Source organism: Protopterus annectens, chromosome 12.part0 (genome assembly GCF_019279795.1).
Source record: "Protopterus annectens isolate FY-2018-M chromosome 12.part0, PAN1.0, whole genome shotgun sequence".
Lineage (NCBI taxonomy): Eukaryota > Metazoa > Chordata > Ceratodontiformes > Protopteridae > Protopterus > Protopterus annectens.
Genome location: NC_056746.1, coordinates 1,277,884,234 through 1,277,899,155, shown reverse-complemented (window position 1 = coordinate 1,277,899,155; position 14,922 = coordinate 1,277,884,234). Strand labels below are relative to the sequence as shown.

The following is a 14,922-nucleotide window of genomic DNA, read 5'->3' as shown; positions in this document are numbered from 1 at the left end:
TTACTCATTTATGCAATCTTCTGAATCCTCTCTCATTGCATATGATTTTTTGAAGCTATTTAGTACACGTAATAAAACTACTACATGACTGACATACAAGTAGTACGAATAACTTAAAGAAACAGGACACACATCTGACATGTTTTTCAGAAGCAAAAATAAATCACCTGAAGTATTAAAATTTTGCAACACAGTTCATTGAAGTCTATAGATCTTAAACTGTCTCTTGGATAATGTGCTTGTATTCTTCTAACATTTTTGTCACTGTATTTTTAGACATGTTTCTGAGTAGTATTCCACATTCCTACTAGAAGTGTGAAGAATTATGTGATAGTTGGTATTCAGTTTATATGCTGATTGGATGTCTTTTCAAGGAGTTTTCACTTATGTTCAATGTCTGCAGGTTGAGAAATATGCCAAGATTACTGGGGTATAGAACTTATATGTTCATAGGATAGGCGGTCACTAGGCTAGCGGCCCTAGAGCCCTTACAAGCCTAGCCATGTTAATCCTGAGTTGCTTCAATTGTCCTTGGTTAGATGGACATAATTCGTAGAGCAAGTCTATGATAAACACCCAATACCCCTGTCCATGAGGGACATGGGTGCCACCCCCTGGGTGAATTTGCAGTCTCCCATCCATTTGTCCAGGTTGCACTTGAATAGGGTCAGTGAGCTCAGCTTCACATGAAATGGAAGTTTATTCCAGAGTGGCGACAATCGTACCTCTCAACCTCTTACAGCAAAAAATCTGGATAAAGCCATAAATAATGGGGGGGACAAAGGCCCAAAAATAGGGGCATTTTTTAAATATTGCTCTTACAAACTTAGAAAGTTGATAGACCAACACGTTTTCGATTAGCATGAATTTTCTGAAGGGTATAATGTCAAAAACTCAAATGTTTGTCATTATTTTCTGACTTCAACCCTCAATGATTTACTAGAAAAACATAACTTTATGAGAAACAGACCAAATATATGAGGCACAAATCTGGACATTCTGTGAAAATCTGTACAGCTGAGTGGTATGCCAACAATCTCTGAGAGATATATCTGTGTCTCCAGCATGTTCTGTTAATGTCACAGGCCAGGTTAAGATCCCTAGAGTGAGTGACTCTTATGCCATTTGACTTGCAGATGTGCAGCATGTCCATCAGGGCAGGGTCAGAGATGGCCCTGTAGGCCAGGCACAAGTTGCCTCTCAGCAGCCTCTACAATACAAAGTACATTGACACAGCTTTCAGTCTATACACGTAAGTCATGGTTTGGAGGCCCTGTATTTTCTTGGTGAGAAACCTCTGTGGTCTCTCCAGCTGCTGCAGATGCCTGGTGAGGTACATGCAAAAGAGAGCATTTTATTCTATTAATAGTCTGATGAGGGTTGAGTACAGGGGAGTTATAACAACCTTAGACCTGGATGCAATGCCCTTACTTTTGTGATGTGCAACGCAGAGGCCTTTCCTTACCACTGTGGAAACTTGGTGGCCAAAGTTTAGATTGCTATCTACCTGTGTCCCAGATCTTGCACCACTGGGTTTGAACCTAGGGGGATGCTATCAATATTGTAATTTGCAGGGAATTCAACTTTGCCAAAGGGAATAATGATGCATTGTTTTGCATTTAGTTTTAGATCATGGCTTTGGCATCAGTCATTTGTCTGTGTTAGCCACTCCTGTAATATGTTAACATCATTGGGGGACTCAATGATTCATAGGTTTATAGGTGTGTACTAGGCTAATGGCCCTGGAACCTTTACAAGCCTAGCCCATAGGATTACACTGGCATTGTGCCACCCAATCTTAGTTCCCAGCGCCTCTGTTGAGTAAAGCCACTGGAGTGATCCCTGGGGTGAATTTTCTATTTCCCATCCAGTCACCAAGATTTTTCTTGAAGAGGGTCAGTGAGGTGCTCTGCTTGACATGCATGGGAAGTCTATTCCATAGCTTGGACAGTCACTGGGTTATGAACCTGTCCCTCCAGCATGTTCTGCTGATTGTGGTAAGGAGGTTGAGGTCTCTGGAGCGTGTGGTGTGGAGGGATTGGGATTTATTCAGATGTAGCATTTCTAACAGAGCTGGGTCAGACATGGTTTTGCAAGTCAAGCAGAGATCGCCTCTAAGTAGGCGATATGAGACAGAGAATAGTTGGAGTTTTTTTTTAGTCTGTCCATATAGGAGAAATGTTTAAGGCCTAGGATCCTCTTTGTGAAGTACTTTTTGCGGCCTCTTCAGTTGTTGCAGGTGTTTAGTGAGGTACATGCCAAATAGGGCATGGTACTCAATCATTGGTCTAATGAGGGAAGAGTAGAGGGAGACAGTGACGTCTTTCTTCCTGGATGCAAAACCCTTAGTAATGAGATGAAACACATAGAAGGACTTTCTGACCCAGTGGTGGTCAAAAGAGAAGTTGCTGTCAACCTGTGTTCCCAGATCTCTTATTACGCTTTCTGTGTTCAGTGGACTACCACCGATGTGGTAATTCATGGGAACCAGTTTTTTTCCAAAGGGGATAACGACACATTTTTGGCCTTGAGCTTAAGGCCATGGTTCTGACACTAGTCATTGGTCTCATTGAGGCCTTTCTGTAGGATGTCAACATCACTTGGAGAGTTAATAATAGCTCCCGACTTGCAATCGTCTGTGAACTTTGTCAGCCAGAGTCCCCTCGTGTTGGCCTGGACTTCAGCGAAGTAGATACCAAACAGGAGAGGACCCAGGATCAAACCCTGTGGGACTCCACTCATGACTGGTCGGCAGTCTGACTTGGAGTCAGCTACTTTCACACTGTGGGTTCTACCTGTGAGCCAGTTTGCAACCCACCTAATGATATAGGGGTTGATGCCTAGCTTAGTGAGTTTTTTTATGATTCCTGAGTGGGGAATGGTATCAAAGGCCTTGGCCAGATCAAGGTAGGCTGTATGAACCACCTTGCCTTCATCCACAGCTCTGGTGACTGACTCAAAGAAGTTGACCAAGTTGAGCAGGCATGAGCTACACTTCACAAAACCAAATTGTGTGGGGTCCAGAGTTTGGAGATTCCCTATATGCTTGTTTCTTAGGTCCATGATGATGCGTTCCATAGATTTGCATATCAGACTCTTCAGGCTAATGAGGAGCTAGTTCCAGGTCTTACTTGGACCTTCTTCTGTTGATATATGGTACAGAGATTCCAGTTTTCTTCTTTTTTTTTTTTTCTTTAAAAAAAAATAAATTTACATATCTGGACACTTCAGAAGTAAGAGAGATACAGGACAAAGAAAATTCAAAGATAATCAGGTACATTATGTAAAACTAGAGAAACGTATTGGGTTATCCTTGTATTTTCTGTACCCTGTCTCTCTCGTAAGTCTGAATGATTCTAGATTTCAGATTTTTTTTTAATTAAAAAAAAAAAAAAAAAAAAAAAAAAAAGCAACGGAGATCATCCTTTCTCTGTTACTTTCTTTCCACAGCACTGATTTATTGTGTAAGTGTGGGAACATAAGTCCCATATGCATGTGCAGTACATCAAGAAAGCCCCATGATACCAGGGAAAAACATGGAAGAGCAGCACGGTGCCTTTATACAAGGACATTATTTAAGAAAAGCAAGTACATTTTTTCTTAAATGTCATTGCATAATAGCAATAGCAATTGCACCCAATTTGCAATCATCAGCGAACTTGGCAAGCCAAAGGCTGACTACTTTAGCCTGGACTTCCGAGAAATGGATTCCAAACAGTAAAGGGCCCAGCACAGATCCATGTGGTATGCCCCTGGTGATGGGTCTACTGGTAGATATGGAGTCACCAACTTTGACAGTATGTTTTCTGTCAGTGAGCCAATTGTCTACCCATCTAGTGACATAAGGGTTAATCCCCAACTGGGAGAGTTTCTCAATGATACCTCAGTGGGGGATTGTGTTAAAAGCCTTGGCTAGGTCACGATAAGTAGTACACACTGTCTTACCTTTATCCAGGGCTTTGTTGACTTTCTTGAGGAAGTTTACTATGTTTAAAAAACATGAGCTACCCTTAACAAAGCCAAACTGGGTTGGATCTAGAGTAAAAAGATCACCTATGTAGTTATTGATACGATCCACAATGATTCTTTCCATGGCCTTGCAGATGAGGCTGGTTAGACTTATGGGTCTACAGTTCCCAGGGTCGGTTGATGGCTCCCCTTTGTGCAAGTGGATTACTGTTGCTGTTCTCCACTCTGCTCGAACAAAGACAGTTCTAAGGCTATGGTTAATGAAAACACCAAGTGGGTCCACAGATCCTGTTTTAGATTGCTTAATAAGCACCCTGGAATGTTATCTGGTCCAACTGAGGCCATGCTTTTGGTCATAGAGAGCACAGATATGGCCTGATCTCTAGAGATACAAGGCAGAGGACTGGTGTCAGGTATGCTTTCAGGTATGGCTGATGGGGAAAGGGGTGAGGGAGTTTGCGACAAATCTGTCAGCTAGCAGATTGGCAAGTTCCTCCAGTATAGTATGAGAGGTACCATCTACTACCAGTTCAGCACACAGCTGGGCACTCTCTTTTAGATTTTGGACATAGTTAAAGAATGCTTTATGATTATCCTTAGCTATGGATGCTATTTACCTTTGTAATTAGCTTTAGAGGACTTTATAAAATTTCTGATTTACTTGTTTAAGCTGTGTAGTGAATTCTTCCTCTGCTGAGTCAGTTCCCTCTTTTTCTTAGACATCAGTTTCTTCTTTTTGTTATATAACCTATTTATACCTGAGGTTCGCCAGGGTGGTTTGTTTTTTTCAGGAGGACCTGGTTTTAATCTGGTCAGTCACAGCTGAGCCTATACTGTTGCTTAAGTGTTTATACTGGGCATTTGTGTACACCTCTGCATAGGAGTCATTGTTGTCTGTGATTGTGGGGGGGGGGTATACAACCTTTCATACCATCTCTTAGTAGGCTGTAGTTTACTTTGGAAATTATTTATAGTTTTTTTTGCTCCTGTGGTGGTGACAGGTTCAGGCTTAATGTTGTTGTGTCTTTCGGCTTTTCCCAGTTAGGGGTCGTCACAGCGAAACTCCGGTCCGCTAATGATTGGCAGTAGATTTTTATGTGCCGAGTTGCCAGCTCTGACGCACAACCTTCAATGAAGGTACGCCCATTCATGCATGTCTCCACACAGAAGATGCTTTAGCTGAGAATCGAACAGGACGTCTTACTGTGAGGCGACAACGCTACCGCAGCACCACCACTGCATAGTTACTTTGAAACGAGACTGATTTATGGTTCATCTTTATCAGGGATGGCATCACACAGGAGGGAGTGCAGTGTCCCTCTCTCCCATCTTGGTAAATACTATGCCTAGGAAATGTAAGCCCCTTGTGGGAGTGCAGACTATTTGTTCCAGAGCATTTGTATTGACAAAGTCCAGGAACCTCTGGGTGAACATGTTCGTGCTCATGTATGTCACCCAGTCAATGGAAAGACAATTGAAATCTCCCATGACTAAGGTGTTTGGCAAGTCACTCCAGTAAGTCCAGGTAGGTGGTGTGCTTTTCTTGGTTCATGGTGGGGGACCTATAGCTAGCAGTGATGTGGTAGGGTATTTTGCCTGTAGTTAATTGGACATGGAGTAGTTCGAGAGAGTTGTACTGTTTGACTAGTCTCGAGTTGTACTTGGCTTTAATGAATACATGGTTTCAGCTGGTTAACAATGGAGATTTATAATAACAAAAGCAGGCACACTATTTACTCTGCTGGCTTTCTGGTAGTGATATTATGTCTGAAATCATCTATTCTTAGTCTTCAGCAAATATTCTCCTTCTGTTGCCTTCACAGATTACTGTTATTTCTTTCTAACTCTAAGTTAGAAAAAAATAACTTCAGATTAGAAAGATAGCATTTTGAGTATATGATTTTTCATCTTGTATACTTTATATGTAACCCAATAAAAACTATTCTGCTGTGGAGATGAGAACCACAAGTGCAATACTGCTATAGTATGTTACTATAACCATATTCTTAAAATAGGTGTCATTTGCATTTTATTTGTTGAAATAACTCCAAAGCATAGACTATTGACAAAAAATCAACCTTACCTCCTTGGGGGTGTTCAAAGCCATCCCTTTCTTGAGTCCCAGCAAAAATGTTTGCTATGGTAGATTTTCCAACTCTTGAGTCACCAAGCAGAACTACTCTATACAAACATTCCAAAGAGCTGTCAGAGTCTGTTGAGTCAGATGACCAGCTACCCTGAGTATCTGGATGTCTGTCGCCAACACTGTAAGAAGAAGATTGTCCAAGTGGGGGGTGTTTTTCTCCAGGTGCAGCCCTAATTCCACAAGTTCCTGGACGTGATTGATGTGAGATGGGAACGGGTGTACTGGCTCTCCTTCGTAAAGCTGCCTTGCTTCCTCTTTGTGTGTTGAGAGTCATCTTCTAAAATCTGAACTAGAGAGGAGAGAGTGCCCATCATCTGATTTTCATACAGTCACATAGCTTTATTGTATAATTTCTTTTGCATAATTTAAAAATACACATTTAACTGGTTAAATTGCAAACAGCACAGAATATGTGTCAAAGACATTCTTATCTACTTAGCCTGTATTTTAAGTTCTACGAAATCTTATCTGGTCTGGTTGTTAGCTAGTATTTAAATCTTGTGTATTCTTTGTAGCAATGTATAAATATGTTCAAAGTAGAATATTTGAGTTAGCATACCTGTTCACATGAATGTGCTAGCAGGAATTGATGTTGCACTGTTATATATGTGCTTAAGTAAGAACCTACCTTTTATTCTCAGAACAGTCCATCTAACTGCTTTACTCTAAATTTAAGCTCTATTTTATTTTGCCTTATCTCTTGTTAAAGCTACTTAATGGCATAGGTCAAGCAATTCCTTGGGTTTAAGTTTTGTTTACCCATCATATTTTCCATAAAGTATATAGCTATCCCCTCTTCTAATTGCAGCCATCCTTTTATTAACAGAAAAATGTCTTCTGTAACTGATTTTTGTGTTCTTTTCAGCTGGAAAAATATATATTGGTCAAGTCCCTCCTTGATATAATATAATATAAAATGCAACCTGTTATGCCTTTCAGCCACTCTGTTAACTTCCTGAATACACATCTAGCAATGTATTTAATATATATATTTTTAATGAAAAGTAAAGTGGCCCAGAACATAAGAACAGAACTAAGAAATTTCCAGACTTCAATCAAACAGCCTGGCACACCATACCTCAGCTGTCCCTGACTTTGCAGAATGCACCTAACTTTGCCTCATATTTTCTCTAGTCCCTCTTAAAATGTTTGATCTCGTGGTAAATCACCGACAATTACAGTAATTTAATAATGCCATACATTATAGTTTAAGGCTACTTATTCTTCAGAAAAGGCATGTGGAAGCAAAATTGGTTGTTCTATTCACTTTCTAAGTGGATTAGAGTAATACTTAAAAACTGTTCCTAGTTTGGAGCTTTTGTCTCTGATTTATGAGCAGAGAACTTGAGATTTATGCAGGTACTGTCCTGCATTTGTGTTCACTGAGAAGAATTACAACTGCTCCAGGAGTCATTAGAAGTATCTGACTGGTAGAAGTTACAATACTGCTTCTGACTATGCTGTGAACCATGATTTAAAGACCAGAAACTGTATCCAGTGAATTATGCATAAGCAAACAACAATGTCCAGGGGAGTTCTGAAGCCTATCACCACAGTTGACCAACATAGAAGGATTTTTTTATTACCTTGGACACATGTTGGTCAAAGACAAGGTTACTACCCACATGACTTTCTAGATGCTTTATGAGTGAATCAACTTTTAGGGCTGTTTTATTGATGATAAAGGGGTGGCTGACTTCCCAAAAGGTATTATAATGCATTTCTTGGCATTGAGTTTAGGTTTTGGCACCACGTATTTTCTGTGCTAAACCTTCCTGAAAAGTGCTCTCATCTTGCAGGGATTCAGTGGCCACTCACTACTTACAATCATCTGCAAACATGGCCAGCCATAGGCCTTTGACATTGGCTTGACCTCCAAGAAATAAATGCCAAAGAGGAGCAGGCCCAGCATAGAGCCCTGGGAGACTCCACTGGTGACAGAACTCTTTGTGGAGGTGGCCTCACCAATCCTAATCTCTTGGGACCTATCCATGAGCCAACTAGCTATCCAGTGTGTTATAAAGGGATTTATGCCTACTTCCATAAGTTTGTTGACAATGCCCAGGTGGGGTATTGTGTCAGATGTTTTAGCCAGATCTAGGTATGCACTATGCAACATTTTTCCCTCATCCATTGCCTTAGTGACCTTTTCAAAGATGTCCACCTGATTCAGTAGGCCTGATCTGCCTTTCACAAAGCCAAACTGGGATGTACCCAGTGTCTGAAGGTCTCCTATGTCCTTGTTGATAATTTCTATGATAATTCTTCCCATGGCTTTGCAAATCAGATTAGTCCGACTAATGGATCTACAGTTTCCAGAATCTGTTGGTGGCCTCCCTTATGAAGGAAGATGACCATTACAGGTCTCCATTTTTGAGGCACACAGGCTGTTTCAAACTATATTTAAATAGTGACTCCAAAGTTCCTGATACGTCATACTTTGGATTGTTCAGGAGGCATCTAAGGATGTTATTGGAACCCACTGAAGCTATGTTCTTGATTTTACCAAGTGCAACCAGTTTATGCTCCCTAGTTATAATTGGAGGGGTTATGTTTGAGGGGTATTTATTGGGGGATGGTTGGGGTGAATGGGGGGTGTAAAGTTGGAAATGAATTTGTCCACTAACAGGTTCACTATATTGTGAGGACTGCTGACTGTGGCACCATTAACCACCAGTTCAGCATACTGCTGTGCTCCCCTTGAGGCTTCTGACATAGCTGTAGAAGGCTTTATGGTTATCTTTCACCTGGGAGGCTATCTTAACCTCAAAGTTAACCTTGTTTGACTTAATTAGCCTTCTTAGTTGCCTATTTAGTTTGTTGGGAGTGTTTTTATCTTTATGGGAACTACCCTTCCTTATTTTGCCATATGTTTTTCTTTTTGTTTTATATCCTGTTTAATTTGGGATGCCACCAGGAAGGTTTGTTTCTGGAGCTAGTCCTGGGCTTAGTTCAGGTAGGTACAACAGCATCTATGCAGTCACTGATATGGTTGTACAGAGTTTCTGAGAGTAATTCACCATAGGCTGCTGTGTTTTCAGTGTCTGAAGGAGCATTACATTTTGAGAAATCATCCCTTAATAAAAGGCAGTTTGCCTTAGAATATTTCCTAAGTGTTACTCGTTTTACTGGAGTTACAGAATTGATTTTGATTTCAAAGGAGACAGATTTATGGTTAGACCTTATCAGGAAGGATAAGACATTTGGCGGGGGGAGGGGGGTCAGGTTTTTTCCATATTTGTGAGTATGAGGACCAGTATGCTGATTCCTCCTGTGGGCATATTCACTATTTGGTAAGGGGTGTTTTTATTTATAAAGTCCAGGAATCTCTGTGCCTGTAGATCTGAGGCAGTGTAGGATCCTCAGTCTATCAAGGGGTAATTAAAGTCTTCCATGAGTAGGGTGTTAGGTTGAATAGTAAATGTCTCTGGTAAGTCCAAGTATACATTACGAACTTCTTTGGACATTGAGGATGACCTATAGCCAGCTAGGATATGGTACAGGATTTTATCTATGGTGATCTACACATGGAGGAGCTCCAGTGCATCATCTTGCTTGACTATCCTAGAGCTATATTTGTTGTTGATGTGTGTCAAGACACCTCCACCTTTAGCTCATGTCTGTGCAGCTACTTATCAGACAGTATGGAAGGCATTGAAACCTTGCACTTCTACTGCTTTAAAGCATGTCTTGCTAGCTGTAAAGATATCTATATTCTTGAGTGTGAGGATGGTTTGGAGGCAGTGTAGTTTTTATTTAGGCTCCTGGCATGAAACAGTAACACCTTGAGGTTCAGTCGAGTTGGTTTTGTCAGTATTTTGTCAATTTGGCTTTGGCTAAAAAAGGCACGATGGGGGTGGCTAACATTGTAGCCAGTACTCAAAAGTCTACAGTGGACAGGTAAACCAGCCTTGGCAAAACCACATGGTCTGTTACCCATGTCCTCCCAAGCTGACGGATATTGGATTCCCTTAGAATGACACCAGAAAGACACCCAACTGTTAAAATCAATTATCTTTTACATCATTGGTGATAGTAGTAAACTGCTCACTGCTAGGCTCATACTAGCCTGATTCACATAGTCTGAGAGCTCCATAATACCTCTCGTCATAGAGTCCAGGAAGGTAAGCCTCACCTCATTTGCTACTACGTGAACTATGATGAAATCATACTGGTACCTGTGGTGGAATGACATGAGTGCATGTGTGATCTGCTGGATCCTGGCTCCAGATTAGGGTTACCACCTGTCCCACTTTGCGAGGGACAGTCCCTCTTTGGGCAGTTGTGTCCTGCAAAAAATTGAAATAAATGGCAAATGTCCTGAGATTTTAGGACCAAATTATTTCCTAGATTTTATGTAATAGTTGCATAAAACAGTCATTCTGTATCTGAAACACCTAAATGTTATAAGAAACAGAATAAGCAACTAAAATGCTACAAGAATAAGCTTTTATCTAGGCACAAAAGTGAAGTTCTGTCCTTTGTACTGGCTGTGGGTATGACGTTTGTACCTAAAATGTCCCACTTTGGGCTTTTGAAAAGGTGGCAACCCTACTCCAGATAAGTATTAACCATTATCTTCTCATTTTTCAGCCTGGTTAGCAGGGCATCAGTATGTCTGGCAATGGAGGCACCTGTGACAGGAGTACTGGAAAGTGTGTTTGTTTGTGGCAATGGAGTCACCTGTGACAGGAGTACTGGAAAGTGTGTTTGTTTGTGGCAATGGAGTCACCTGTGACAGGAGTACTGGAAAGTGTGTTTGTTTGTGGCAATGGAGTCACCAGTGACAGGAGTACTGGAAAGTGTGTTTGTTTGTGGCAATGGAGTCACCTGTGACAGGAGTACTGGAAAGTGTGTTTGTTTGTGGCAATGGAGTCACCTGTGACAGGAGTACTGGAAAGTGTGTTTGTTTGTGGCAATGGAGTCACCTGTGACAGGAGTACTGGAAAGTGTGTTTGTTTGGCAAAGGGGCTCAGTGCCTGGGTTTCCATTGAGTGTGACTGTATGTGTGGTGGTAAGTGTTATTTTTTCTAACGGCCTTTGCACTTGCTGAGACACAGTTTTGTCAGTGGACAGTCTAGGGGATCTTTGTTGTTTAGAAAGACTGATTTTAAGTGCCTCAGCATATTTAAGTCTCTGTGTGTGCATATATTTATTTATTTAGAGGGTACAGTTTTAGGACTGTTTTGTAGGGAAAATTTGCTGTCTAGGATAGAGCTATGGAAAACAATGGGTGGGAAGAGTGCATAAATAACTCATACAACAGACAATACCAATGAAAGAAGGGAGAAAGGGACTTTGGAAATCAGATTACTTTAATGGGTGGAGGCCAGAGATACAGCCTTATAAAACTGTGACAGGAAAAGGGTGGGAAGATTGGGAAAAATTAAAGGAATTAGCAGGCTAGCTAGACAGAGATCCAATAAAATAAAAGCAGTATTGGAGCTCTTTCAAAAGCTTTAGCTTTAGACACAGAAAATAGGGGAACAGAAAGGCACTAGAATGCAACTTTAAGCAGGTAAATGATAAGCAGAATATAAAACTGTATGAGCAAAACTAGAATATCAATAACCGTAAAAGCACTGAAGCACAAATACTGGATCAGAAAAAAATAATACTCTCACTACTGAATTTTACTAAAGTTTAAAGTACCAGACTATGCAGAAATTTACCGGTAGCACTGTTTATGGAAAAAATGCAGTAATAAATGACTAAATAAGGCTTAAATATGGCAGTAGTTCACCACAAGTTTGAATATGTGAATATGTATATGTTTGAAAGCAGCAGTCTCCAACGTATTTTGCACCAAGGGCCAGTTTCATGTAAGACAATTTTCCACGGACCGGCCATCGTACATACATAAAAATAAAGCATAATAAAGTGCATAATAAATACAACTTACCATAATGCAGAATACATGTGAGCCCTGAGCTTGTTTCCCTGCAACATGTCAATCCCATCTAGGGGTGATGTGAGACAATGACACCCAAAGTGCATTCCTTATGTCCAGTCTACTCCACAATTTCAGTTTGGTTGCTGTCATTGCAGAAAACCCTGCTTCACAAAGATAGGATGTTGGAAATGGAAGCATGGTTTTCAGTGCTTATTCTAGCAAGTTTCTAGGTTTATAAGAGCAATATTTAAAATGTGTCCCTATTTTTGGACCTTTGTCTCCCCACTTTGTCTGTCTTTGTCCAGATTTCTTGCACTAAGAGGTTGAGAGGTATAGTATAATTTTCAAACTGCAAGCATGGGTTTAAAATAATAAAAAGAAATTACCCATATATCCAATGGAGTTGTCCACTGATCCTTAAGAATAAAATTGTAGATGCCAAATAACTTCGGTGTCAGAAATCACTCGGGTTTCATTGACTGGAAGGAGTGTCATGTGTTTAAAGTCTGTTCCTAAAATAACGAGATGTCTTCTGTAAATTTTATATATAAATATATCTGTAGTCAAAATGTTGGTTAACATCTGTGTAGTCTGCACAATTTGGTCAACTAAGCAGAATGTCAACAGGTGTATGAGATTATACAATTCTCTGGGTTGGAAAATATGCCCTTTCCCCAGTATTGTGTTATCTGAGTTACTATATATAATTAGCAGGGAATGTGGGGGGCAAAGTCCCCCACATAGGGAGGTGCAGGGATGCTTGTCTCCCTGCAAAAATAACATTTTTTTTTAATTTTTCTTATGTTTTATTTTGCATGCCCAAGATCAGTTCTCGATGCATGCATACTATGTTATCGACATTTATGTTGTCGATGTTTTCTGATCGACATTAAGGACATCATTGTTTGGGTGTGTCGACAGTTTTCAATAGATCTACACACAGACATACACACATGTACACACATATATAAAGTTCTATCTCCCTTAAACCCATTCTCTTAAAAAAAAAAAAAATTGGTACTTACGTATTATAGCAACTACATTCTAAACTACTCTGTGAATTGACTTTTGGCTCATTTTCTAAACAGAAAACAAATCCCACATCTGTAAACAAGTCGAGGAATCCAAAAAATAAAACTTTGTTGGATAACAGTAACACTTTTATGGAAAATAAAAACAAATTAAGAATCTGTGAAATGTATGTCATTGTGTTGCTTTTCTCCATGGCTCTTTGCTGACAAAGGGTTATTCCACAGTTCATTGTGCTTTTTTGAATAGTTCAGCTTTTCCAGTCCTGTGTTGTTTTGTTTGTGTTTCTGTTAAGGAATTGTGCATTTCATTGCTTCAGGTGGTTTGTTCAAAGGCTATATAATAAACCCATGTATTCAATGATGGGCTAACAATCCATTAGTTTAACAGGAAGTGACAACAGTAAGAGTGCCCCATCTTCTTTTGCCAGGACAGGAAATTAACATCAAAAATCCCGTTTAAACCACTTATATATGTAAAAATAAATAGAAAAGGAGTATATAGGATATACTCAAACACAAAACTTGCAGCAGCCCTTCTCAGTGGAAAAAAAAAAGTTGTAGTGCATAGAATATCATGACAGTGTTTCAAAATGGGAAAAAAGACAAGCTTGTTTATTACCTTTCAGCAGACAGTGCCAGCCAGTGAGGAACAGTGGCAGAAGGTAAAATAGTTTTGAAAGCTGTTTGATACATTACTGTGCCACACTTACAAACAAAAATTGTTACAGAATGAAGTATCTATAAGCTTTTAAAGCTGTTTGTTCTTCAGAGGCACACTTTGTTTCTGCCTGCTATATGTTTGGCAGTGACTGATCTGTTTATAGGTTGGGATGGAGTTACTAGCTTTCTTTTACCAGTCTTAAAATGCTTTGAAAATTCATAAAACAACTTGTAGTTCTCCATTTTTTGTGTAATTGGTAGTACATGGAAAATATAAGGCTCCATGCATTACAAAGAACTACGATCAGGTCTTACCTACCATAACCAGTTTTATGTGTTCTCAACATGGATGCCAAGATTCACCTCCTGAGCTTTACTCAAAGTGAATTTCATTGGTTTGCAGTCTCCTTATCAGGCTATGCTCAGAAACACTGTAAACTAATGTCTGTAACAAACACATCCTGAATGTAAAGAAAGCCACTTTAACTTTGGGGGCTAGACCCATCCACTGTTCCCATGCTTAACAATCCATTCCAACCTATTACTGGAACAAAAGGTATGATAGCATTGCCAGTCTCTTAACTTGAGATGGCTCTGCAACCTAAACAAACACTCCTAATATAATACAATCACATTTGGGTGTGTTAACTTGTGGTCATTAAGTTAGCACTCAACAAGCTGTGCATATAATGACTTGTAGTAAACTTGTATATATAATGTAAGCCTAAGACACTGAAGGCATGAATAAAAATAAAAGTATAGGTTTGAAGGGATAGCACTCACTGGCACTATTTAAGCATTGCAGAGAGGTATAATCTGTTACCAAAGTGAAGTGTCTGCCTAACAAAAACTATGTCAGGATATGGAAATGCCACTGTATTTCCAGACAGTCTCCTTCTGTAGCTGAATATTCCTTTTTACATTACTCATCCTCCTCCTATTGATATACCGCACATGGTGGTTCTCATCTTAAACGTCTTGGAGTAGCAACGTTCCTCTGAGATGCTGGTATATAAAATAAGCTGTTTAGTGAAAATCAGGAGTTAATAATACAGGCTCAAAAATAGTTTATGAAATGCATGGAAGCATCTCCCTTCTTTGAATTGGTGCAGTTGTGAACTTGGTATACTGCCTCGCACATGAGGGGTACAAGAAGGCATACCACATCCCTGCAAGAAAATATTTTGCATTTTAGCTATTAGACAATTTTCTGTAAGCCAGTG

At 39.9% G+C, this 14,922-nt stretch overlaps 1 protein-coding gene across 3 annotated transcripts in view; it reads right to left on the bottom strand.

Annotated features, from left to right (window-relative positions):
* The window catches only part of REM1 (RRAD and GEM like GTPase 1), a 213,867-nt gene that overhangs the window by 107,945 nt on the left and 91,000 nt on the right, over positions 1 to 14,922 (bottom strand). Inside the window, exons 1-2 of one of the 3 annotated variants that reach the window (XM_044090319.1) lie at positions 12,395 to 12,419; positions 6,053 to 6,404 (exon numbers count right to left, since the gene is read on the bottom strand). In XM_044090319.1, the coding sequence (XP_043946254.1) occupies positions 6,053 to 6,389 (337 nt within the window). In that variant the 5' untranslated portion in view covers positions 6,390 to 6,404; positions 12,395 to 12,419. Of the gene's footprint in view, positions 1 to 6,052; positions 6,405 to 12,394; positions 12,420 to 14,922 lie in introns of those variants that run through there. The other 2 variants (XM_044090320.1, XM_044090318.1) reach the window with 2 other exon arrangements.